The 26,664-nt window shown below is 40.2% G+C and overlaps 1 protein-coding gene across 1 annotated transcript in view; it reads left to right on the top strand.

Annotated features, from left to right (window-relative positions):
* UGCG (UDP-glucose ceramide glucosyltransferase) overlaps nucleotides 1-9,080 on the top strand; it is a 38,535-nt gene extending 29,455 nt beyond the window's left edge. Inside the window, exons 6-9 of the mRNA XM_005906575.3 lie at nucleotides 2,409-2,587; nucleotides 4,958-5,044; nucleotides 5,535-5,724; nucleotides 6,530-9,080. Of these exons, the coding sequence (XP_005906637.1) occupies nucleotides 2,409-2,587; nucleotides 4,958-5,044; nucleotides 5,535-5,724; nucleotides 6,530-6,700 (627 nt within the window). The 3' untranslated portion in view covers nucleotides 6,701-9,080. The remainder of the gene's footprint in view (nucleotides 1-2,408; nucleotides 2,588-4,957; nucleotides 5,045-5,534; nucleotides 5,725-6,529) is intronic.
* The last annotated feature ends 17,584 nt before the right edge of the window (nucleotides 9,081-26,664 follow it).

Raw genomic sequence — 26,664 nt, 5'->3', positions numbered from 1 at the left:
AAGCAAAGTTGAGATTATACGAAAAATAATTTGTATCTTATTTTAGTTACTTCATAAACTGTTCCCCATATCATTAATATTATTTTATAAAAGTAATTTTTATTGGCTTGATCATAGTTTGTTATATAAGTGTATCCTATACTTCACCATTCCTGTACTGTTAAACATTAGGAGAAAAGACTTGTCTTAATGTTATAACAGAAGGGTATACAGTTTCAAGCTCCAAATATACCAACTTGAAGCATATCTGTATTTATATTCTTTTGAATTGCAGTCATCTGAGGGTAAAGGGTACAGTGTAGAAACTCACATTCAGCCTTCGGCAGTGTGAATCATACATGTATGCACACTCAGTTGCTTCCATTCTGTCCCATTCTTTTGTGACTCCGTGGACTATAGCCTGCTAGGCTCCTCTGTCCATGGGATTTTCCCGGCAAGAATACTGGAATGGGTTACTTACCACGCCCTCCTCCCAGGGATCTTCCTGACCCAGGGATCCAACCGAGTCTCCTGCATCTCCTGCACTGCAAACAGAGCTTACCACTGAGCCACTGGGGAAGCCCAGATACCACAATTTTTGTTGGGTAAAGAAACTCTAGGTAGTTACTTTAAAATTAGATCCTTTTTATTCTTATGCTCCGTGTTATATTTTTGTTTTGGAAATATCCAACTTTATATGTATGTCAATAATAGATATCTCCAGATATACTCGCTCCCTTAGTTTAGGTTTAATCCCTAAAAGTCACCATTACTTAAAGTGAATGGAGGTAGGCCCGAGGAATTATTCCAGTCTGTAAAGAAATCATGGGAGCCTTCATCACAGTGCCCGGTCCCACCTCATTCCTAAAATCTCACTTAGTAACTGCTTAAGGAATTAAGATAGGTGCTTTTAGTTTTAGAAGTTTGGTTCAGTTCTATCCCACAAATATTAGGGCTTCATTCCAGTCTGGGCATAGGTTAGGTAGGAAGAATCGCATTCTTAATCATCTGTGATTATTAGCTTATTCTGTGCCATGTATCAGAGAAGGCAGTGGCACCCCACTCCAGTACTCTTGCCTGGAAAATCCCATGGACAGAGGAGCCTGGTAGGCTGCAGTCCATGGGGTCGCTAAGAGTCGGACCCGACTGAGCGACATCACTTTCACTTTTCACTTTCATGCATTGGAGAAGGAAATCGCAACCCACTCCAGTGTTCTTGCCTGGAGAATCCCAGGGACAGGGGAGCCTGGTGGGCTGCCGTCTATGGGGTCGCACAGAGTCGGACACGACTGAAGTGACTTGCAGCAGTAGCAGCGTGTCATGTATGTGATTTCGGCCATTAAGAAAGATCACTTCTCTCCATTTCAAGGTGCTATTGCCCTCCACATCTGTGAGTTCTACATCTGTGGCTTCAACCAATTATAGCCTCAAAGTATTTGAAAAAAAAGTTACAAAAGCAAAATGTGAATTTGCCTTGAGCCAGCAACTATTTACATAGCATTTACATTGTATTAGGTATGGTAAGTAATCTGACAGGTGTAGATAATACACAAAAAGTATTGGTGGATTTTTGGTCCAGGACTTCTAGAAACTAATCACCCTAGGATACAGAGGTGACTAAGTAGAAAAGGCAACATATTTAAGATATAAATAATAAATAGGTTTTATATCTGGTAAGTTGGGTAAGTTTGGATGACCATTTTATTCTACCATTAGTTTAGCAGTTTGCATTTGTGATGACTCCAAAGCACATTATCAAAGGCGCAGTAAAATGGGAGACAGACTATTAGTGTCCACGCTGTTTATGAAAAATACACTGAAAATGGGGAATTTGAGCTTAGTGACTTGGGCAGGAAACAGCTAACTACAAAAATATACAGGAAGAGGAATTAAGAAATAGGATTGTTCTTTTGGTTGATGGACCTGTGAGTGTTGGGTGTGTATTGCCACATGCATACATATACACATACACAGATGTACATGTACCTATGTATGTAGATGTGTGTATATTTATGTGAACAGTATGAAAAGAGGACACATTAAACATTAATATCGTGTATCAGTAAGTGATATTTTCACCTCTCTTATTTAAATCCAAATTGTTTGACTTCAATAAATCTTTAAATCTTGGAGTTTTAGGAAAGACAGTATTTATTTGAGAATAAAGTATACTTTTCCCTCCAAGAAGTACATACTACTTCTTTGTAAAAGTGATAATAACAAGAGTAGTCAATCAAATTAGAAATTACTGACTGCTTGCTATATGTAAACATTATTTTGTACCACTGTTTATTCAGGTAGTTTATGTAAGAATAATAGACTGTCCACCCAATCATTCTTAAGTTCATTAGGAAAAGGAATTTATAAACATCATATTTCTAACATAAACTTCTAATTGTACACGTATATTTTTGGTTTTGTCTTGGCAGGTGTATTTTGGAACCTCTCATCCAAGGTCCTATATCTCTGCCAATGTCACTGGTTTCAAATGTGTGACAGGAATGTCTTGTTTAATGAGAAAGGATGTGTTAGATCAAGCAGGAGGGCTTATAGCTTTTGCTCAGTATATTGCTGAAGATTACTTTATGGCCAAAGCAATAGCTGACCGGTAAGAAAACTAAATTAAATTAGGTTGTTGTATTTTTTATTTCCAAACTTCTGTTGGCTTTTTCTGTTTGTTAAACCCATGGATTAAGTGCTATTTTATTTTCTGCTAGTAAGTACAAAATAGTTTAATACTTTGTATTCCTACTAATATAATATAATTCCTACTAATTATTCAGGTACACACTAATGAAGCAAATAAATGTTCTAATTTCTCTACATTCTTCAAATTAATCTGGTTTCAAAACAGTATGGAATTTACTTAAAAAACTAAAAATAGAGTTATTATATGATCCTGCAGTCTCACTCCTGGGCATATTTCTGAAGAAAAGTCTTAATCTGAAATAGATTCACCCCAGTGTTCATAGCAGCAGTATTTGCAATAGTCAAGACATAGAAGCAACTCACATGCCTATCGACAGATGAATGGATGAAGATGTGATCTGAATATATAATGGAATATTACTCAGTCATAAAAAAGAATGAAATACTGTCTTTTGCAGCAACATGGACGGACCTAAAGGTTATCATATTGAGTGAAGTAAGTCAGACAGAGAAAGACAAATATCAAACTCACAGACATAGAAAACAAACTTAATGTTTACCAAAGGGAATAGTGGAGGACAGGAGGAGGAGATAAATTAGGAGTTTGGGGTTAACATATATACACTACTGTATATAAAATAAGGGACTTCCTGGTGGCTCAGTGGTAAAGAATCTGCCTGCAATGCAGATATGATCCCTGGTAGGAAAGATCCACTGGAGAAGGAAATGGCAACCCATTCCAATATTCTTCCCTGGGAAATCCCATGGACAGAGAACACTGGTGGGCTACAGTCCATGGAGCCACATGAATCGAACAAGACCTGGTGACTAAACCACCACCATCATTTATAAAACAAGTAAACAAAGACCTACTGTATAGCACAATATATATAGTAAGATTTTATGGGAAAACCAACCCAGCAAATACTGAATCACTTTGCTGTACACTTGAAAACTACAATTCTAAATTAACTGTACTTCAATTTAAAAAATAAATACATTTAAACTCTTAAAAAATTTATGTGATGTGAAGTGGTTAAATTGAAGCTTCTCTGTAACTGTAAATTTTCATTATTATGAATGTAAATGTTTATGTGTTTTAGAAGAATTAAAAGTATCAGTGCAGTCATAAAGCCAATAGGTGAAAATTTAAAGAATGAGATTTCAAATTTTGAAATTTCTCAGTAGATTATTTGATACTTTGCTAAGACGCTACCTAATGATTCACGATTGGCTTAATCACACTTTTCTATCACAAAATGACCCTCATTTGCTTTTTTTAAGGGGGTTGTTTCCTTGTGTGATAATTTACTGAAGGTGTGATCTTAAAAGTTGAAGTATGTTTTCGACCTTATCTTCTGGTGGTGTTAGTATGGTCCGTGGTTTCGTATTGTTTCTCATGAGATATGAAATGCCACTCTTGGTTCATATTTCTTCTTGAATATTCACATACATATCCCCCACTACTCCTTTTTTTGGTTAATAGTGTTCAGAGACTGTTAAATACAGGCCCCACTCCATTTAGTACTTTCAGAATGTCTGTATTTTAAGTTTATCAAACTGTGAACTGAGGGGTTGTAATTCCTTCTAGTTCTTAGGTGGTACTGTCATGGGCTTCTGTAATGACTGAAATGTGCTTAAGTATGATACACCCTATGTAGGGTGCTATCCTGGGACGAGGCTCACCCTAAACACTCGCAGTTGCTCACTTTAAAAGAAAAAAAGAAAAGAAAAGCTGATTTACAGTATTATAAAGTTTTAGATGTACAACATAGTGATTCAGTATTTTTATATATTATACTCCATTTAAAGTTATAGCAAAATTATGACTGTATTTCCCTGTTCTATACAATATACCCTTGTTGCCTATTTATTTTATACATAGTAGTCTGTATATCTTCATCCTTTTCCTCTATCTTGCCCCTCCCTCCTTCCCTCTCCCCACTGGTAACTAGTAGTTCTCTAACTCTGTGAGTCTCTTTTTGGTTTAGTCCCTCATTTATTTTTTAAATTCCACATATAAGTGGTAACAGAATATTTATCTTTCGATGTCTCACTTATTTCACTAAGCATAATTCCCTCTATGTCCATCCACATTGTTGTAAATGACAGGATTTCATTCTTTTTCATGGCTAAGCAATATTCCATTGTATGTATGGACTACATCTTCTTTATCCATTCATCTGTTGATTGACAGGTTGCTTCCATATCTTGGCTACTGTAAATAAAGCTGCTTACTCTTTACAGTAATGAATAAATACATAACCTGTCATCCTTGCACGTATGTGTTCATGATCATAGCTCATTTTATAACTGTCTTAATTTTCAGAGGTTGGAGGTTTGCAATGTCCACTCAAGTTGCAATGCAAAACTCTGGCTCATATTCAATTTCTCAATTTCAATCCAGAATGATCAGGTAAGTCAGCTGGGTTTCTTCTTTTTATACTTTATTAAAATAAAAAGGGAATGGGGAGTATATTTTTACATGGTCTTAACTTGGTTTAAAAAAAAAACAACAAAAAGTCAGATTTTGTTTTTTTCCAGAAAAGAGAAGTTAACTTCTTCATTAAAATAAAGTTAATGTCTCAGTATATTTTCTTTCCATTGTAAGCTTTCAAAAAACGGATGTTGAGACTTTGGGGTTTTTTATGCTGACCTCTATTTTCTAACTTTTTTACCCCTGGAATTTTATGATCTTTACTCATCAGAATATAGGCCATGCAAATAAATTTATAGATATTTTTCTTTGAAACACTAAATAAAAATAGAAAAGAGATTCATTAAATACTCTTTAAAGCTTATGTAAAAGGCCTTTAATGGGATATAATGTTGATCATTTTGAGAAAAATTGATTAGTCTTGTAATCAGGCTGTTGTTTAAAGAAAATCCTTTTTTTTTTTCCCAAGGTGGACCAAATTGCGAATTAACATGCTTCCTGCTACAATAATTTGCGAGCCAATTTCAGAATGCTTTGTTGCCAGTTTAATTATTGGATGGGCAGCCCACCATGTATTCAGATGGGATATTATGGTATTTTTCATGTGTCATTGCCTGGCATGGTTTATATTTGACTACATTCAACTCAGGGGTGTCCAGGTATGTGGATAGGTGTGCAAAGGTTGGAGGTCATTTGGTGGAACTAAAATAGTTTTGATTTAGAAAAAGTTGAAAATATGTCTGAGCCATTTTTAGCCCCCCAGTGAAGATGAAAATCAAATTAAGCATTAGTTTCCTTAGTGGAATGTGGACACAAAATGGAACTTGATTTTCAACTTTCAGCTGGTTATACAGTCACTTTTATTAAGACTCCAAAAAAAATGATGTTAAAGCAAATTGACAAGTCTTCAAACTTAAAATATGTTAGGATAGCAGTTTATTTTAATACTGCTTCTATTCCTAATGAACATTTTTCTTAACCAATATAACACGACTGTTACATTATCTAAAGAAACAAATTGGTGTTTTTTAGATAGTTTTTATTTATTTATTTTATATTTGGCTGTGCTGGGTCTTGCTGCATGGGGTTTTCTGTAGTTGTGGCAAGCAGGGGCTGCTCTCTAATTGTGGTGCGTGGGTTTCTCATTGCAGTACCGTCTCTTGTTGTGGAACACAGGTTTCAGGGTGTACAGGCTTCAGCAGTTGCGGTTCCCGGGCTCTAGAGCACAGGCTCAGTAGCTGTGGCACACGGGCTTAATCGCTCCACAGCATGTGGGATCCCCCCGGAATAAGGAATCGAACCCACGTCTCCTGCACTGGCAGGCAGAGTCTTTACCACTGAGCCAACCAGGGAAGCCCCAAACTTGATTTTATGTGATGTATTCAATAGAGTTAAATGGAAGTACCTCACTTGTTAGCTGAGTCTGTAATCAAGCAGTGAATTATTTACGTTTCTACTTCCCAGGGCGGAACACTGTGTTTTTCAAAGCTTGATTATGCAGTAGCCTGGTTCATCCGTGAATCCATGACAATATACATTTTTTTGTCGGCATTATGGGACCCAACGATAAGCTGGAGAACTGGTCGCTACAGACTGCGCTGTGGAGGCACAGCTGAGGAAATTCTAGATGTATAACTACAGCTTTGTGACTGTACATAAAGGAAAAAAGAGAAGTATTATAAATTATCTTTATATAAATACTTTTAAAAAATCTACCTTCAGTAGTTTTATCACATGTATGTTTTGGTATCTGTTCTTTAATTTATTTTTGCATGGCGCTTGCATCTGTGAAAAAAGAAAAAAAAAAAAAAAAAAAAAAAAAAACACATCTGTAGTCTTGGCCAAACGGTTATATTTTATTTTGTGGAAGTAGAGAATCAAGAGAATTGGTTCTAGGAACCTGGGTTTGGTTTTTGTTGTTGTCATTTATTTTTTAAAAGTATATAAATAAATCTATATATAAATGAATGTTCTGCAACAAACACTATGACAGTATCCTTCAGTAGAGAAAGTTTCTTCCTGGTGAGTACACTCTTTTAGAACATGTGTGAGATGGCAGCAGCTTTGTTGGGGTACTTAGAAGAGACGAAAAGGGGTAATCCCTCTTCATGTCTAAAGTGAAAGGTATTACGCAGTGAAGCGCCCACAACGAGGTACTAACTGAGAAACTTTTTCATGCTTCATGCCTACCTCTTGTAGTCGTTGCAGAGCAAATATAAATTGTAATACAATAGCTAGGCCTTGCAAAAACAAACGGAAAAAAACTTTAAAAGTAATAATAACAAGAGAGCTGGAGTCTAGTATTTATATTGAATCTGTGAGAAATATTTTTTCGGTCTCACCGCAATGAACCAAAAGTGGTTGAGCTTGGTTTTTAATTGTAGCCATGTCTCGAAGGCATCTTTTTGACCAACTCTTGTTGGTTCTGTCTTGAACCATTGTTAATCACTGTGCTGGCGAATCTTTCCTTCCCTGCTCCTCACCCGACCCGCCCCGTCTTTCCTTAACTTTGTGTCGGGGGTGGGGGGAGGGGGGTTTGTTTTAGTGTGAGTGGATGTTTTGATAGTTGTGAGGAAAAATGCATTTCAGACACATTTCACACATGAGCTATTTTCTTACACAGTCTGTCTTATTGTTAAAAAGAATGTAATTTCATGATACAGGTATTTAATATCTTTTTTAAGTAAATATTCTAGCCATCAAGAAATAAATTGCAGTAGAGTATTAAGAGGGGACAGAATGAGTTTTACTCTTAAAATTAATCAGTATCAAACTAAGTCTACTGTGTGTTTTTTTTTTTATTCCTGTTAGTCTAGTCTTATTTAAATTGGATTTTTGTATTCCAGTTTGTATGACAAATAGACTAGAACAATTCCGGTTGTAAATGCATGCTCTGTTTCACTGTTCTCTCCCCTTCATGCCACTAAACTCGCTTGTCAGGTTGTGCTTAACTTGTGGTGAACTGGACTTGTTTTTGTTTTTTTTTTTTAAAAAGGTGAAAATGTAAGGGACAGTGCATAAGCCTTTCTCTCTTTTTTTATTGTAGTGGAATTTTTTTGCTTTTTCTTCAGGAACGGATGGCATGTTGTCCGTATGAATGCCTGCTACGGGGCTGACACTGGCAATATGGCAGCTTCAAACTCTTTTTTTCCTGCAGTTTCCATGTCAGAGCATAATGTGTCACTTATTAGCAATAACTACATATTTATATGAATACTTTTTCACTTCACTGAGCCAGTTTCCTTTAATTGTGTCATGAGTATATACATGGTTTAAACTGCAGTGTATCGATAAACCTGTATATACTGTGCGTACACATTATATGCAAGCTTTCTCTGGGCCAAACTGCTTCATTCTTTTTTTTGCCTTATGATGAATTTGTTTGAAGGGCATTTTCTTCATGAACAAAGGCTTTGATGCATATTCCTATCTATGTGAAATGGGGGTAGTATTGTTCCCTGAGGGAAGTTGCACAGTGCAAACCAGTCTAGTTGTGACCCACTCTGTTTATTTAAGTCGTTGTCATACAAGCTGAATTTTGCTGACCATGTTTGTGATTTGTTGGTTTTGTTTAATGAAGTTTGGTTGATGCCATCTTTTGCACTGCTGAAATGAAATCTTGCTTATTCCTTAGTTTTTCGCTGATCTCAGTATGGGCAGTGTAACAGCAAAACCAAAATGGCTGGACAAACTTCTTGTGTTTGTAAATATTGAAAAAATGACTGTTCTGTATATGTGTTTTTTATGTGATAGTGGAGTATTTCCTTCCAATGAAGTTTCACTTAAGCAGACAGAGCGATTGTTTGTTTATTAGCAAGTTTGAAGTGATGATAAAATGATAAGAAATTATATACATGTTGAAGAAAGCATCACAGCAGAACTGTAGGAGTCCAAATTTAATGAACTGTCTAAAAAAAAAGTGTCTATAATATACCATGTTTATTATTTAAAATCACTGTCTTAAGTTTTTCAAAAAATAAAAAATTTGAATACAATCAAAACATTAGCAATAATGTATTTTTGTCTCGTGTCTTTTATATTTTTATAAATAACATGTTCTACCATTCACAGCAGAATTTTTCAAAGAAAATTTACCTGTGCTACAGATGAGATGAGAGAGAGTGAAAGTTGCTCAGTAGTGTCCAACTCTTTGTGACCCCATGGACTGTACAGTCCATGGAAATCTCCAGGCCAGAATACCAGAGTGGGTAGCCTTTCCCTTCTCCAGGGGATCTTTCCGACCCAGGAATTGAACTGGGATCTCCTACGTTGCAGGTGGATTCTTTACCAACTGAGCTATCAGGCAGTCGGGGTTTCTGTATTGGCCTAATGTTAAAATCACCTAAAGAATCTTTTTTAAAGACTACAGATGCCTGGGCCCTGCCTCTGAAGTCTGGTTTAATTATTCTGGGTGAAGCCTGAGCACTGCTCTTTGCTCTGTGCAGGCAGATTTGAGAATTCCTGGCCCATTAAAACATTTAGAAAATACTCGGTGGTCCTTGAGTCTCTTCTCACCTGCACTTACAACCTGATCTCAGCCTTTGAGATCTTACCACCCAATGGCTAGGAGAGGTAGATCCAGGCAAATGAATGGAGTGGCTTTGCTGCTGGAGACCTCAGAGAGAAATAGACTACGTGCCACCCCGCACACTATCCATAACCAGGCTCCTCCCGAGCTTGGAGGCATCCCTGGGCCTGTTTTACCACCAGCCCTCAGAGAAGAATGCTTTTAACTGGAGAGCCAATCCCAAGGGAGAAAGACTGTAGAAGGGGTTTGGCTGTGACCTGCCAGAGGCCCCACACCTAACACCTTGACCCAGTCAACAAGCTCATTCCTCTTGGTCTGTAAAGTAGACTTCTAATTCTAATGTTTCAGAAATGATCAACAAAATTTGTGTGTAGGTCTTAGAGTTTTTATAGCTAGGCAAACTTTGAAGAGCCCTTGCCCTTATTTTAGAGTAAAAAGCTGAGACGTCCACTGTGAAAGCTATGATCACAGGGGGTTAGATATACAGTTGTTGGCAGAACTGGGAGTGGCCCCACCTACATCTTTCAGGTCCCTTTAGTAGATCCTGTTGTTTAAAGTTCTGCCTACAAAGCTTTAAAACTCATTGTATAAACCTTAAATTAAAAAAAAAAAAATCTGTTAACTTCAATAACCATCCATATTGCAACTCTTAAGTTGTTCTAGAGAACCAAACTCAAACCTGCCAAACAACAATATAATTATAAAGCGAGTTTAAATGCTTTACATGTATCATTTGATAGAAGAGATTACTACATACCACAGAACTATGTTCATGTACATGAACATAGTTTAGACATTTCCCTCTCATGTTTATTAGGGTATAATGTTTGGATTATTTATTCTTTTCAAGTTATAGTTCATGACTAAACTTCTTTTGGTTGGAAGGGAGACCAAGATTACAAAATGGTGGGCAATTATCTGTGCAGAACTGCAGGGAATGCATTTGAGTAATTTGTCTTAAAAATACGAACCTCTGTGAGATAGCTTAGAATCACTAGCTCCACAATTTTTTCAAATAAAAATATGTAACTGTGTGCTAAATTGCTTCAGTCGTGTCCAACTCTTTGTGACCCTATGAACTGTAGCCCGCCAGGCTCCTCTGTCCATGGGTTTCTCCAGGCATCCCATGCGTTGCCATGCTCTCCTCCAGGGGATCTTCCTGACCCAGGATGGAACCCATGTCTCTTATGTCTACTGCATTGGTAGGTGGGTTCTTTGCCACTAGTGCCAGCTGGGAAGCCTGTATATAACTTTGTTTCTTAAGCAGCTAGTTGCCTAAGAACCAGAATGTGCTAAACACTTTGCACAACCCTGCCCTGTCCCGGGAAAGGTTGGCAGAGACTCTGGGTGGCTCCATGGGCTTTGTTGTTTGGTCTATTAGTCATGAAGACATCTGTGCTAACACCATGGACTTGTAACGAAACAATATAAGGATATCATTTCTTATACCAGGACTGAAAGTATCTGTTAATGCCCTCCCCTGCTGCCTCCACAGCTCCCATTTTGACCTTGTTTTTGCTGTTTCCTTACCCTTGACATCAACCCTGGGACTTGTGTCATCTTCCAACACCTGACCAATACCAGGACAGTGGAAGGAACACAGGCAGGAGGTTAGAGAATTCCGCAGACCATTGATGGGCTGCTGTGGAGCACGGAGGCTTCCCAGGTGGCCCAGTGGTAAAGAATCCGCCTGACAGGGCAAGGGACATGGGGTCGATCCTGGGTCGGGAAGCTCTCCTAGAGTAGGAAATGGCAACCCACTCCAGTATTCTTACTGGGAAAATTTGCATGGACAGAGGAGCCTGGCAGGCTACATTCCAGGGGGTTGCAAAGCATGGCAAGGAGTGAGTTTGGAAGTGGAGACTTGGGGTCATTTCCATAGAGATGATAGCTGAGAACCACTGAAAGCAATAACCAAAGACAGTGTCAACGGACAAGAACTAAGGACAGGATCCTGGTCGCCTATTTAGACATTCAGTGGGAGAAAAGCACCCAGGAAAAGAGGTTGCCAATGTGGCAGACAGCCTTTTGGTAGCTATGGAGTTTGAGGCAGTTACCTTTCTGAATCTATGTTTGTTAACCATGTGAAATGGGGAGGTAATTATATATATATATATATATATATATATATATGTATATGTATATGTATATATATATGCTGCTAAGTCACTTCAGTCGTGTCCGACTCTGTGCGACCCCATAGACGGCAGCCCACCAAGCTCCCCATCCCTGGGATTCTCCAGGCAAGAACACTGGAGTGGGTTGCCATTTCCTTCTCCAATGCGTGAAAGTGAAAAGTGGAAGTGAAGCCACTCAGTCATGTCTGACTCTTAGCGACCCCATGGACTGCAGCCTACCAGGCTCCTCCATCCATGGGATTTTCCAGGCAAGAGTACTGGAGTGGGGTGCCATTGCCTTCTCCATATATATATATATATGTATGTATATATATATATATATGTATGTGTGTATATATATGTACACATACAGTGATGGCTAGTTCCTCTCTCCTTTCAAAGAAGAAAAGTAGTGCAAGGAATATCACAGGTGCCTTAGATTTCAAGAAGAAAATAGTGGGGTCATGGACAAAAAGGAATGAAGGCTGGTGAGTTCAGGAGCAGACATACTTCCTGCAGTGTCAGCATGTGAGAACAGCAAGGAGATCAAACCAGTCAATCCTAAAGGAAATCAACCCTGAATATTCACTGGAAGGACTGACACTGAAGCTGAAGCTCCAATTCATTGGCCACCTGATGTGAAGAGTCAACTCATTACCCCTGATGCTGGGAAAGACTGAAGGCAGGAGGAGAAGAGGGTGACAGGATGAAATGGTTGGATGGCATCACCAACTCAGTGGACATGAGTTTGAGCAAACTCGGGGAGATAGTGAAGGACAGAGGAGCCTGGCGTGCTGCAGTCCACGGGGTCGCAAAGAGTCAGGCACGACTTAGCAACTGAACAACAATGTGAGAACTTAACTTCTTTATGGATGGTCTGTCTTGTTTTACATTGTATTTCCTTCAGGGAAAGAGAAAAGGGAGAGGTGTCCTGATAGAGCTAGAAATGGCTCCTGACCCTGAGAGTAACAAAGTTTTAAGAATGGCTGCTCTGGGAATTCTCTAGCTGTCCAGTGTTTAGAACTCTGCTTTCATTGTTGTGGGACCGGGCTCAATCTCTGGTTGGGCTGGGGAACTCAGGTTCCTCAAGCTGCACAGCAGGGCCAAAACCCCCCCAAAAATGAGTGGCTGGCTGCTCCTCACATTCAATAGAGTGGGACTTAAGGAGCGTGCCAGGAATTAATGAAAGTTTCGACTACAGATACTTGGAAATTGCAACAGTGATGCATTTTTCATCCAAGGTCCCAGTAATCCTAGGCTAAAAAGAATTCTGACTTGAATTCCTTACACAGGCAATGAAGCATCCCTTCCAATCTTCCAGCCCGGTGACTATTTGAGACGGTTCACTTAATTTGAGGCAGTACAGATGCTGTCTATACCATGATCAGCATTCAACAAACATTTTTGACTTCCCAGCTCTGCCCATCTGCCCCTAGTCTGCACCTTTTAATTTTGCTCTTATTTTGCTTTTTATTTTTCTCCTTGTTTTACTCTCTGCTCTGTTTCTATATTAACCTAGAGCTTAACCTCTCACTGACTTAGGCTTCTCTTTCTGACCCCATGTTCCTCAGCATCACTCAAGAGTCCTTCCTTTTTTCACTTCATCCCACCTTCTCTCCCACCACCCCACCTCCACCCCTGTTCTTCAAATTGAGCCAGTACTTCCTTTTTCTCATGCTGTTTCTGTGGTCTGAAAGTTCCTCTCTCTCCCTCCAACTTCATTTTCTCTATTAGGATCCTCTGCCCTTTAACCCTCAACTTGCATTCAGTCCACCACCTCTCCAGAGCGCTGTGTGCTCACATTATTGTCTGTTATGTTTGGTCAGGCATTTAATTTTGTGTCCTTGAGTTATTTCCAGCGTTTTAATGACCTGAACTTGGCATGTCTTCCTAGTCATTTTTGTGTCCATTTCTCTCTCACCTTCCCTTCCCTCCAGTACTTTCACAAATGGTTCTCATTGGTAATGGAGGAGAAACTCCTTAATACTAGTTCAAATATCACTTAACATCTTTTCACCTGCTTGTGCTAGCAGTGCATTTGCTGTTTCCTCCCCCCTCCCCGCCCCGCCCCTTCTGCTTGACAAAAGGATTTCTCTGCATGCGAGTAAAACACTAAAATTTTGTTTCACTCTTCTGGAATTGTCTAGTTCTGTTTTCTTGTTTTGTTTTTATTTGGTTTTAAATTTGAGAAGCCAGTGGTTATTGGAAGAAATCAGAGGTGACCGTGTCACCAACACCCCATAAGCCTATTGGTTCTTGTTTTTCAGTTTTTTTAAGGTAACATTGCTTTTCAAATTATAAAAATAGTACACATTTACTATAGAAGAATGGATGCATAGGTAAATAAAAGCTCTCCTAGATATACACCCAAGGGAACTGAAAACAAGGAGTCTATGTGCCCACAAAAAAACTTGAACATGAATATTCATAGCAACATTGTTCATAATAACCAAAAAGTGGACAACAACCCAAATGTCCATCACCTGACACATGGATAAACAAAATTTAATATATCCATACCATAGAATAGTATTCAATCCCAAAAAGGAATGAAGTACTGATACATGCCACAACACAACCTTGGAAACTTTATGCTACATAGAACAAGTTAGATACAAAAGGCTACATAGTATATGACTCCATCTGTATGAAATGTCCAGAGTCAGCAAATCTGTGGGGACAGGAAGTAGATCAGTAGCTGCCAGGGGCGGGAGGATGGTAGGAAAGAGGAGTGACTCCAGCAGATACAGGGTTTCTCTTTGAAGTGGTGGAAATATTTTGCAGTTAGATAGTGGTGATCAGTCACACAACGTTGTGAATATACTTAAACACACACACACACACAACACCTCTGAATGGCACACTTTAAAAGGCAAACTATATGCTATGGGAATTACATCTCAATTTTTTAAATAAAGAAAAAATAAAAATAAAATGTTAATGCATAATTTCTTTCCAGTTTCGTTCTGACACATACTGCTGAAATGTTTCAAGAGAGGAGGTTTGTAACTGCTCATTACTTGGCATGGTGGCTAGAACTCAGAATTGCCTTTTTGTAAATTGTTTTAAATTTGACAGATGAAAGTATTGTAGATTTTGTATAAGCAATATTCTCATTGCTTATAGATTTTTTAAATGACTGATTGAGGTTGAGTATTTTTGTATGTATGATTTTTAGTCACTGAAGTTTCTTCCATTTCTATTTTTTGGGCTGTGCTGGGTCTCTGTTGCTGCACGGGCTTTCCTGCAGTTGTGGTGTGAGGGCTTCTCATTGTGCTTGTTTTCCTTGTTGTGGGGTACAGGCTCTAGGACACTTGGGCTTCAGTAATTGCGGCTTCTGGGCACTAGAGCACAGGATCAATACTTGTGGCGCACAAGCTTAGTTGCTTCACAATATGTAGGATCTTCCCAGACCAGGGATTGAACTCATGTCTCCTGCATTAGCATGTGGATTCTTTACCACTGAGCCACCAGGGAAGCCCGTCTTCCATTTCTTAGTCTTATTTACATGAGAGTCTTAAGGCTTTCTTATTGTTTATTGCACACCTTTTTTTTTTTTTTTTAACCTTTTAAACAATATAAAATAATTTGCAAGGCCAACCGGAACACACTGTTAAAATCTTGCCTTTAGGATATTTCCCAAGGAAAGATGGGGTAGGCATGGAAATAATTGATTAGCATATGTGTAACTAATCACTCCTCTTTTCTACGTCCTCCAGCCAGAGCCCTGGCAGCTACTGAACTACTTACTTCCTATCCCCACAGATTTGCTGACTCTGGACATTTCACACAGATGGAATCGTATACTATGTAGCCTTTTGTATCTAACTTGTTTTATGTAGCATAATGTTTCCAAGGTTGTGTTGTGGTATGTATCAGTACGTCATTCCTCTTGGAGGCTGAATACTATTACATGATATGGCTATACTAAATTTTGTTTATCCATTTGTCAGCCACACAGGTGTCTAGATCAAAGTTTGATTTTTCCCAAATATTATTTTTCTTCTTCTTTTAAAAGAAAACCATTTTTGACTCTAAAGTAACATTATTTTCAAAGTCTACATATATTCACATTTCTGAAATAAAGTTTACTTAGAGCTTTGGCATACTGGTTTTTCAATACATTTCTGAACTTTATTTGCTGGTATTTTATGAAATGGGCTTCCTAAGTGGCAGTGGCAAAGGATCTGCCTGCCAATGCAGGAGACATAGGAGATATGGGTTTGATCCCTGCATCAGGAAGATTCCCTGGAGGAGGAAATGTATTCTTGCTTGTGTTCTTGTATTCCCAGTATTCTTGCTGGGGAAATCCCATGAACAGAGGAGCCTGGTGGGCTACACTCCATGGGATCTCAAAGAGTCCGACACGACTGAGTGACTGAGCATACACGCACATTTTATGAAATATTATCAAGGCTATAGAGTGAGGTTATGCTGACTACAAAGTCAATTTGTTGTTGTTCAGTCATTCAGTCCCTCAGTTGTATCTGACTCTTTGTGACCCCTTGAACTGCAGCACACCAAGCTTCCCTGTCCTTCACCATCTCCTGGAGTTTACTCAAACTCATGTCCATTGAGTCAGTGATGCCATCCAACCATCTCATTCTCTGTCATCCCCTTCTCCTCCTGCCTTCAATCTTTCCCAGCATCAGGGTCTTTTCTAATGAGTCTGCTTTAACATCAGGTGGCCAAAGTATTGGAGCTTCAGCTTCAACATCAGTTCTTCCAATGAATATTCAGGATTGATTTCCTTTAGGATTGATTGGTTTGATCTCCTTGCAGTCCAAGGGGCTCTCAAGAGTTCAAAATCATCAATTCTTCACACTTAGCTTTCTTTATGGTCCAACTCTCACATGCATACATGACAACTGGAAAAACCATAGCTTTGACTAGATGGGCTTTTGTCAGCAAAATAATGTCTCTGCTTTTTAATACACTGTCTAGGTTGGTCATAGCTTTCTTCCAAGGAGCAATCGTCTTAATTTCATGGCTGCAGTCACCATCCGCAGTGATTTTGGAGCCCAAGAAAATAGTCTGTCACTGTTTCCATTGTTTCCTCATCTATTTCCATGAAGTGATGGGGAAACAAAACCTATGCTCTAGAAAAAAATTTTTATTTAGCTAGGAATTATCTGTTGCTTGAAAGCTTAAAACAGTTTACCCATAAAACTTCAGGAATGTGGCACTTGAGTGCATTTTGAGTTTATTTCATTGGTAATAGTCAGTTCATATTTTGTACATTATTTTAAAAAGTCAGTTTTAGTGGTTTACACCATAGAGATGCGCATAGCATTTTCATAATTCTTTACAAACTCTGGTCAAATTTGCTGTTGTCCAGGAGCTTTGCAGCCCCTGTGCTGATTGAACTTGGGCCTCTGGGATCTGAGAGGTGAGTGACATGTGAGGCCGCCCTTCCTGTGGCACCAGTATCCTCTTAATATACAGAAAAGTTGACCCTCTTACCCTTATAGTACTTGAATGGCTTCATGTTACCTTTGGGTTAAAGCCCAACTTTTCTCATTCAGAGGCCATTTAAGCCCCTGCCAACCCCTCCAGGGGCTTCCCCTGTGGCTCACTGATAAGTAATACTCCTGCAATGCAGGAGACTTGGGTTTGATCCCTGGGTTGGGAAGATCCCTTGGAGGAGGAAATGACAACCTACTCCAGTATTCTTGCCTGGGAAATCCCATGGACAGAGGAGCCTGGTGGGCCATAGTTCATGGGGTCACAAAAGAGTTGGATACAACTGAGTGACTAAACAACAGCAACCCCTCCAACCTCGTCCCCTGCCACTTGCCCTAACCCACTCAGAGAAACTCTCCTGGTAGTAAACTTCCTGCAGCTCCCCTGACATGTGCCCTTTCCTCCTCTGAGCCTTCATTCTGCTTTGCTTCCTCTAATTGGGTCCCCCAATTCCTCTAACTAACCCCCACCTTGACCCTGGGACTCTACTCAGAAGCCAACTCCTCCAAGATTTATGTAACTATGGGTTATGTGCCCCCATGTCTGTAGCTTTATAACTTCACCCCTCACTTAACATTCATTATTTTAATTGCCTGTTTAGCTGTTTGTGGTCATCCTTAGATTGGAAATGTCATGGGCAGAGAGAGTCAGTAGTACCCAGCTTTTATCCTAAGAACCTAGGTTAGGACCTGACACAAAGTCCATGGTATTGAAGGAATTAATGAACAAATCCAGATAAGCAAGTCTTGATCATGACTCTTATGCCTATAGCTAATCACTCAATAGCTAGGAATGCAGACAGTGGAGCCAGCCTTCTTGGGTTCACTCGCCAGCATCACCACTTGCTCTGTGTACCTCTCTGTGCCTCCAGTGGAAACCAGTGTTACTTCCTTTTCAGATGGATCTGAAAATTAGAGATAATGCATATGCAAAGCCACATTCTCGGTAAAAGCATTGTGTTACTATGATAAGGATCTCCAGTGCCAGGCAGTGGTCACTAAGTGAGAATGAAAACTTGGTTACTCAAGTCCACAAAGTAGCTCTTCTTTCCTTCAAGGCTTGAGGAAAAGAATGGTTCCGAATCTAATGGAGGCGGGTAGCATGATCTTCTCTATACAATATGCCCTCAGCACTTGATGGTTCAGAGTCCATATTCTGGTGTTCAAGGAGAAAAATCTATCAGATTAACTAGAATTATTATAAACAGTGCTATTGTAAGCCTATATAGTACTGTCCAGAATGTTAACACCAACGGACTGAGCTGCAAGGCATGCCAGGCAGTTACAAGAGTTCAGGACATAGGCCTACATTCTTGCAAGAACAATCCATGAAGCCACAAAGCTGAGAGAACTTGGTGTTTATGGTAGGGCGTTGCACATGCTCTGTGAAATGAGATGCACCCCGAGATGGGCAGCACTCAAGGAATTTTATCTGACTGGAATGTTCCCAGCTATCATTCTTTAAAAAGACAACTGATGTTGTATAATTCAAAGGCAGTTTCCCAGGCGTTCTTGGACTTGGGGCACTGAGAGCAGTGTGTGTGGTGGGGGTTGAGGGGGGGATGGGGTGGGAGTGGGTGTGGGAAACTGAGATCTTTCTAGAACTAGGAGCTTTCTTCTGCAAGGCTTTATAGCTTCTAAGGTTCCCAAACTGTCATATGAGTAAGACTTATTTTAAATGCCAACCACAAGTTGAGAATGCTTAGCCTCGATAAGCTCTCCTGAGATTCTGATGCAGGCACCTCCCAGTACATTTTGAGGAGCATTTCAGTGGAGGTCTATCACTGAGGGATGTACTTTAAAGATGTCAAGGACATTGGAGCAGAGGTGGTGGCCTTGGGCGCAGGAGGGTTGAGACTCCACTCTTAGGACATCGTTTTGTTGATCTCTAGGTGAAGTGGCCATGATATTGTGATTTATAATAAGAATATGACAATGAAAACCATATATTCAGTCTTCATCCCCATCCCTGGCACAGAGCTCCTAAACCATTCCTTAAGGGATGAGAGTCATGAAAGTGTCTTTTGTTTTATGAATGAGGTGACTTTTGGACCACCTCTAAATTGGGGGCTGGTTGTCAGGAGAACCTGTGAAAAGAGAGCTGTCACTCATAGGCCCACCGCCACGACCTGGGGAAAGGGAGAGAGGCTGGAAGTTGAATCAGTTACCAGTAGATGATGATGTAATCAATCGTGTCTTTTTATTGAAGCCTCCATAAAAAGTCAAAAGGACAGAGCTCAAAGGCCTTCCTAGTTGATGAACACATGAGATCTAGGGAGAACAGCAGGCTCTGAGAGGGCATGGGAGCTCCATTGTTGCTGTTCAGTTGCTAAATGGACTGTGGCCCACCAGGCTTCTCTGTCCATGGGATTCTCCAGGCAAGAACACTGGAATGGGTTGCCATGCCCTCCTCCTGGGGGAATCTTCCCAACCCAGGGATTGAACCTAGGTCTCTCACATTGCAGGCAGATTCTTTACAGTCTGAGCCACCAGGGAAGCCTAAGAATTCTGAAGTGGATAGCCCATCCCTTCTCCAGGGGATCTTCTTGACCCCGGAATTGAACTGGGGTCTCCTGCATTTCAGGCAGATTCTTTATCAGCTGAGCTACCAGGAAAGCCTCCAGAGAAAGCTAGAAAGAAAGTGAAAGTGAAAGCCACTCAGTCGTGTCCCAATTCTTTGCGACCCTATGGACTTAAACAGTCCACGGAATTCTCCAGGCCAGAGTACTGAAGTGGGTAGCCTTTCCTTTCTCTAGAAGATTTTCCCAACCCAGGGATCGAACCCAGGTCTCCTGCATTGCAGGCAGCTTCTTTACCAACGGAGCTATCAGGGAAGCCCAGAACTATCAGAAAGAGCTAAAAGTTCCTTATTTAACATCTAGGGGTAAGGATCCAGATCTGTCTGCCTTACCTCCTCTTCCCTGCTGTGATCACCTCTGGGGAGAACTGAGACCAAGGACTAGAAAGCAGGTCTAGCTTTCTGTGTCTGAGAACAATGATCTCACCTCAAGCCACAACCTACTCAACTGAAGACTTCCGACTTCCTGTCCCAGTACTGCTGGCCCATGTTACAGTGGCAATCAATCCACTCTGCTTGAGAGATTCCAACAGCTGAGTTGCCAAATTATCAAGCGAGAGAGATTACAGACAAAGGGAACATGTCATTTTTAGGAAAGAGTCCAAACTGAATGGCCAGGAGATGGGGACAAGTAGAGGCAAAATTCATGGGTGACACGGAAGCAAAATTCAATTAGAACATAATGAGGGAAGAATCATAATGAGAACTTTTAAGAAGATAGAATTAGAGCATAAAAAAATGAAATTATGCAACTAAACAGCATGATTGCCAAATTGAGAACTTCAATGTAGATGTTAAAGAGAGTGATAACTTACGAAAACTAAATTAGTATTTGGTGTTGGGGGAGGGGAGGGGGTTGTCCCAATAACCCAATACAAAAGAAAATAAAGCATACTAACTACTAAGAAAAATGCACAGATACAAGACATAAAGGACCAATCAGGTGGAGACTTAGTAGTCTAATAAGAGTTCCAGAAGGAGAAGATAGAAGAAAATTAAAGGAAAACTTGATTTTATTTATTGATTTATTTTTATTGGAGTATAGTTGCTTTTTTGGAGAAGGAAATGGCAACCCACTCCAGTGTTCTTGCCAGGAGAATCCCAGGGACAGGGGAGCCTGGTGGGCTCCCATCTATGGGGTCACACAGAGTCGGACACGACTGAAGTGACTTAGCAGCAGCAGTAGCAGCAGTTGCTTTACAATTTTGTATTACTTTCTGTTGTACAGAAAAATGAATCAGCTATGTGTTTACACATATTCCCTCTTTTGTGGATTTCCTTCCCATTTAGGTCACTCCAGGGAACTGAGTAGAGTTCCCTGTGCTATGCAGCATGTTCTCATTATTTATGTGTTTTATACATAGTATCAATAGGGTATATATGTCAATCCCAACCTCCCAGTTCACCCACCACCTCTTCCCCCTTGATATCCATGCATTTGTTCTCTACGTCTGAGTCTCTATTTCTGCTTTGCACATAAGATTATCTATATCAAGAGCCAGCTCACTGAAAAAGACCCTGATGCTGGGAAAGACTGAAGGCAAAAGGAGAAGAGGGCAAGAGAGAATAAGATGGTTGGATGGCATCACCGACTTAATGGACATGAACTTGAGCAAACTCTGGGAGACAGGAAAGCCTGGTATGCTACAGTCCATAGGGTCACAAAGAGTCAGACATGACTTAGCAACTGAACAACAACAATACCATTTTTCTAGATTGCACATATATGCATTAATATACAATATTTGTTTTCCAAGAAGGCTTGATTGTTTAGATTTAACAATGAAATGAAACATTGTTTAGTGTTTAATGAAACGACACACTCCAGTGCTCAACTTCAAGGATTAATTTAACTCTGATCAACTGGAAAGAGCAAATTATTAGGGAAAAAAAGAGAGACAGAGGACGTCGTTGGACTATCAACAATACTGGAGGCTCTTGAGAGACAAAAGGATGATATCAATAGGCTATTGGGGGGATAATGGATTATGATCTGAAAATCTTATATCCAGTCAAAATATTATTATATAAGGACAAAAAGAAGGCATTTTGGAATTGCATAGTGGCTTAGAAAGTCTGCACCCATGTACTCTGAGGAAAGTAGTTAACAAAGTTCCAAAGAAAACAATCCCAAACAAAAATCTCTGCATGGAAAATGACAAAGAATACCAAAAAGAAAAAGAAAAAGAAAAAAAGATGGTGATTAATGAACCTTGTATTGGTTATAATCTGAATGGACATTGCTAGCATGATGTTGAATACTACGAATTTTTTAATCAGATAAGAGCTACTTTACGAGAAATTACAATAGCCTTAGCTAAAATTCTAAGTTATCTCAAAACCTTGCAGTAGGAGCGTGAAAGGAGAAATTGGGGAAGTAAAAGCTGTTCCAAGCTTTGATGAGGTTTTTGAGTCTTGAAGGAGGGGCTGCAGCGACAAAAAAATAACCTGAACTTGCTCCTTAGGCATGAAAAGCCCTTTGTTCTTTTACCGAGGATTTCTTACTGGCAGTAGTCTCTCTCTCTCTCTTTCTGTCTTTAATCTAGCTGTCTCCTTTCTTTACCTTCTGAGCTCTTCATCATTTTTTGTCCCTTCCCATCTTCATCCCAGTCTTTACATAGGCCAAATTAACTATAGATTTCAAACTTAGCTCCACACTCACCTCTGCCCATCCAAAGTCCACCAGGATAGCTGAACAAAAGGAACAATTTATCCTTTAGTCATAAAAAAGCCTAGCAGAAAATTTGTGATTATGATCTTCCTTTGGACAGCATCCACCCGCATTAGAAGGCTGTGCCTTTTTGAAGAACGTTTCTCCCCATCAGCTCCAGAGTCCTGTAAGAAGTTGTATCAGGGACTTCCCTGGTTGTACAGTGGATAAGCATCCGCCTGCCACTGTAGGGGACATGGGTTTGATCCCTGGTCGGGGAAGATTCCACATGTCAATGGGCAACTAAGCCAGTGTACCACAACTACTGAAGCCTGTGGACCTAATAGAGTCTGTGATCCACAGCAAGAGAAGTCACTGCAATGAGAAACCTATGCATCACAATGAAGAGTAGCCCCATCTCTTTGCAGCTAGAGAAAGCCTGCACACAGCAACAAAGACCCCAAAATCGATCAATTAATGAATTAAGGAAACAAAGAACGTGTGTCATCTTTCAGTGAAAAGCTATAGGGTTGAGAATAGGGATAAGCATGGAGGTGGGGACAATGAGATGATGCTGGAGATGTCAGCAGAGCAGAGCATGCAGAGGTTTGAGAGCTTGGTTAAAGAGCTTGGGCTTTATTCTGAAGGCAGTGGGGAGCTGTTTCATGTGTTTGAAAGATATCTCTGGCTGCTATCTGGAGATGAATGAGCTTGTAGACAGGATGAACTTGAAGGCAGAGAAGCTAGCAGGGAAGTTGCTTCTCTAATCCCAGTGAGGAATTCTATTTATTTACAGAAACCCTATACAGCCCTGTGACCCAAGTGTGGATAGAAGCTTTTCTTTTTTTCCTTTTGTATGGGTCAGATGGGAATGTATCACTTATAAGCTGCTAACTTTCTACAACGAGAATGCTTTTTTGTACCATAAAAACCCAGTCTCCCTTTTTTTTTTTGCTCTTTATTTTACTTCTTTGGCTGCATTTGGTCTTCCTGTGTCACGTGGTATCTTTCGTAGTGGTGCTTGGGCTCCATAGACCCACAGCACGTGGGGTCTTAGTCCCCCATTCAGGGATTGAACCTGTGTCCCCTGCATTGCAAAGGAAATTCTTAACCATTGAACCACCAGGGAAGTCCCCCCAAGTCCGCCTTTAGAGGGTCTGACCCCCTAAGATCCCAGAAGGCTGACAGCCAAGAAAAGTCCATGTCAGGATCACAGCCACTTCATCTGACTCCCCAGCTTTACCAGAGTAATCCAGGGCATCACTCTCTAGTTGCTTCCATTGTATGGCTGGCTGCTCTCAGTGCTACTGACTTACTCTTCCTGTCTGGTCTCCTTCACACTCATGCATGTGATGGCCAGCTTGCATTCCCTGATGCTTCCTGACATTCAAAGTTTGATTCTGAAGCATATTAAATTCAAACCTTAGTTAAATTCAGAGCTTCATCAAGTCTATTGCAAAAGTTATGGCATTGACCAGAAAGAAGCTGGTGCCAAGAACTGACTTCGGGGAATTCATGTGACTCAGAGTATCCCAAATCCCCACTGAGCCTCTCTTGGCAGCTGATTCAGCTCCTCCTTTCCCCTAATACCTTCCCCTCCCTTCTCCCTCCTCCCCTTCCTCTTTCTCCTCCTCTCCTGTCGGGGAACCTACAGTGATCTTGCTATAGATATTTACCTTGCAAGAGGGAGCCAATTCTCTCCAGATCCTTATCATCTCTGATTGACTTCAGACTTATAATGAGAATTATAGCCTAGCATGTCCCCAGGGACCCAGAACCAGGAATAAGTTTAAGACATAAAAAGACTTTAAGTCTTTCCTAATTTATCAGCAAAACCTTGGAGAATGTATGTGAGATTAAGGGCTTGGCTAAGGAAAGAAAGACATAAATAAAGATTAGACTCTATTTTTCGATCTGGTATTCTTTCCAGAGATGTTGGATGAAAAGATAGCTCCAGCAGCTGGAGTGAATCTAATTGTTTTTCTCAGCTGGCAGACTGAGAACTGACTCAAAGATGGACCACATCAAATAAGCCAAGAAGTCAGAAATTCCAGGGTTTAATAGAGAGGAACAAATAGAAAGACTTAGGAAGATAGGGATTTAGGAGTGGATTTATCATAGGTGATTCAGTCTTCTTCCCAGTAGAGATCAAGAATATAGCCATTCCTCAGGATCTGCAGGGAACTGGTTCCCGGACACCCTCATCCCCACTCCTCAGGCCTTGGTGATACCAAAATCCACAGATGCTCAAATTTCTTATATAAAATGGCATAGTACACAGCTGGCCCTCTGTATCGCTGGATGTTGAACCCATATATGGAGCCCACTGTGCTCATATCACTGCAGATGCTAACTGCAGCCATGAAATTAAAAGACGCTTACTCCTTGGAAGGAAAGTTATGACCAACCTAGATAGAATATTCAAAAGCAGAGACATTACTTTGCCAATGAAGGTCCGTCTAGTCAAGGCTATGGTTTTTCCTGTCGTCATGTATGAATGTGAGAGTTCGACTGTGAAGAAAGCTGAGCGCCGAAGGAGATCCAACCAGTCCATTCTGAAGGAGATCAGCCCTGGGATTTCTTTGGAAGGAATGATGCTAAAGCTGAAACTCCAATACTTTGGCCACCTCATGTGAAGAGTTGACTCATTGGAAAAGACTCTGATGCTGGGAGGGATTGGGGGCAAGAGGAGAAGTGGACGACAGAGGATGAGATGGCTGGATGGCATCACTGACTCGATGGACGTGAGTCTGAGTGAACTCCAGGAGTTGTGATGGACAGGGAGGCCTGGCGTGCTGTGATTCATGGGGTCGCAAAGAGTCGGACACGACTGAGCAACTGATCTGATCTGATCTGTCTGTGCTCATATCACAGTACCATCCAAAAATACATCAGTTTAGAAGAGCTAGAAACTTTGAAAAGCACATACAGGCCAGGAATGCAGATGGGAGGAACTAGCTGTCCTGAAATCATCTCCTTGATTTCCAACAATGGTAATAAGAAAAGGGCAGGACAGTTAAGCAAGGCCAAGCATCAGACTTAACCCTCTGAGGCATGGTATGGATAATTATCATAATTGGCAAAAGTACTATGGTATCCAGTTACCTAAACAGAAGATCCAGAAGTGAAACAAAGACAGCCAACCACAAGGTTTTACTTGATTTATGAACCACCACCATCACAAGCCCCTGGGGAAAGATAAAAGCGAACAGTCTGCTGGAAAGAGACCTTACTTGGGCTGCTACTATACAGAACGCCACTTCCTTCCTCAATCCCCAAGCCTGATTTATTTCAGAAACTCTGAACCCCTTAAATGAAAGGAAGGTTGCATACCCCTGACCAAAGACTCTGATAACGTGACAGGTTTGTACTGTGCCTCTCACTCTTCCCCTTCTCCAAAGAGACAGCTATTTATCAGGGTAAATGTACATTTAGGGAAAAAAAACCTCAACCCTTGGCTTTGAAATAAAGGTGAACTAGAATGTCACTATGGCTTACAAGTCAGTTGCAGGCTATGGTGTTTGAATTATAAATGCATTCGTTTTAGTCAGCTTTACCATGGACACTACAAGATCCCAAACTCATCTTGAGGTTATGCATGTAGCTGGAATAGATAAATTCAATCACTGGCCTAATTTCCAATTTCCTCTGTCGTGAAAGCTATTATGGTAAGAAAAGCAATTGAAGCCTTCAAGTAGTTGCTACATGGACATATAAAGTGAGACATAAATCTAATTTTAACTTTTCTAGTGGCCATATTTTTAAAAGACAAGAAGAAACGAGTGACATGACATTAATTTAATAGGATATTTTATTTCACATGATATATCCAAAATACTATCATTGCAATATACATTTAATACAAAACTTCTTAATATACCTGTTTTTGTACTAAGTCTTTGTCAGGAAGCATTTAACAGGAGGCTTCCTGTGTGCTGTTTTGGATCTGTCAGGAATTCTGTTCCTTATTAATTCCTGAATATTCAGAAATTAAGAGGAGAGGCAAGCCTCTCCCGGGGGGCTGAGGAATCCAGGCATTTCCTTCATTAGTTTTCTATACAGTGATAAGTACCCTCTTCCTTTTTATGAACCATATGGTAAAAGTGATTATTTACAACTCTCTCTCTTTCATATGGATGACCTCATGTTTCCTTGTAAGTTTTGATTTTATCTCTGCTGAAAATAGCTATCTTGTAAGACAGTATGAATACCTATACAATGTTGAATAAAACACCTTTGCTCCATCAGAGCTCTGGTCCCCGTG

The sequence above is a fragment of the Bos mutus genome, chromosome 8 (assembly GCF_027580195.1).
Source record: "Bos mutus isolate GX-2022 chromosome 8, NWIPB_WYAK_1.1, whole genome shotgun sequence".
In the NCBI taxonomy this organism is placed as follows: Eukaryota; Metazoa; Chordata; class Mammalia; order Artiodactyla; family Bovidae; genus Bos; species Bos mutus.
This window is presented reverse-complemented; position numbering and strand designations above follow the sequence as displayed.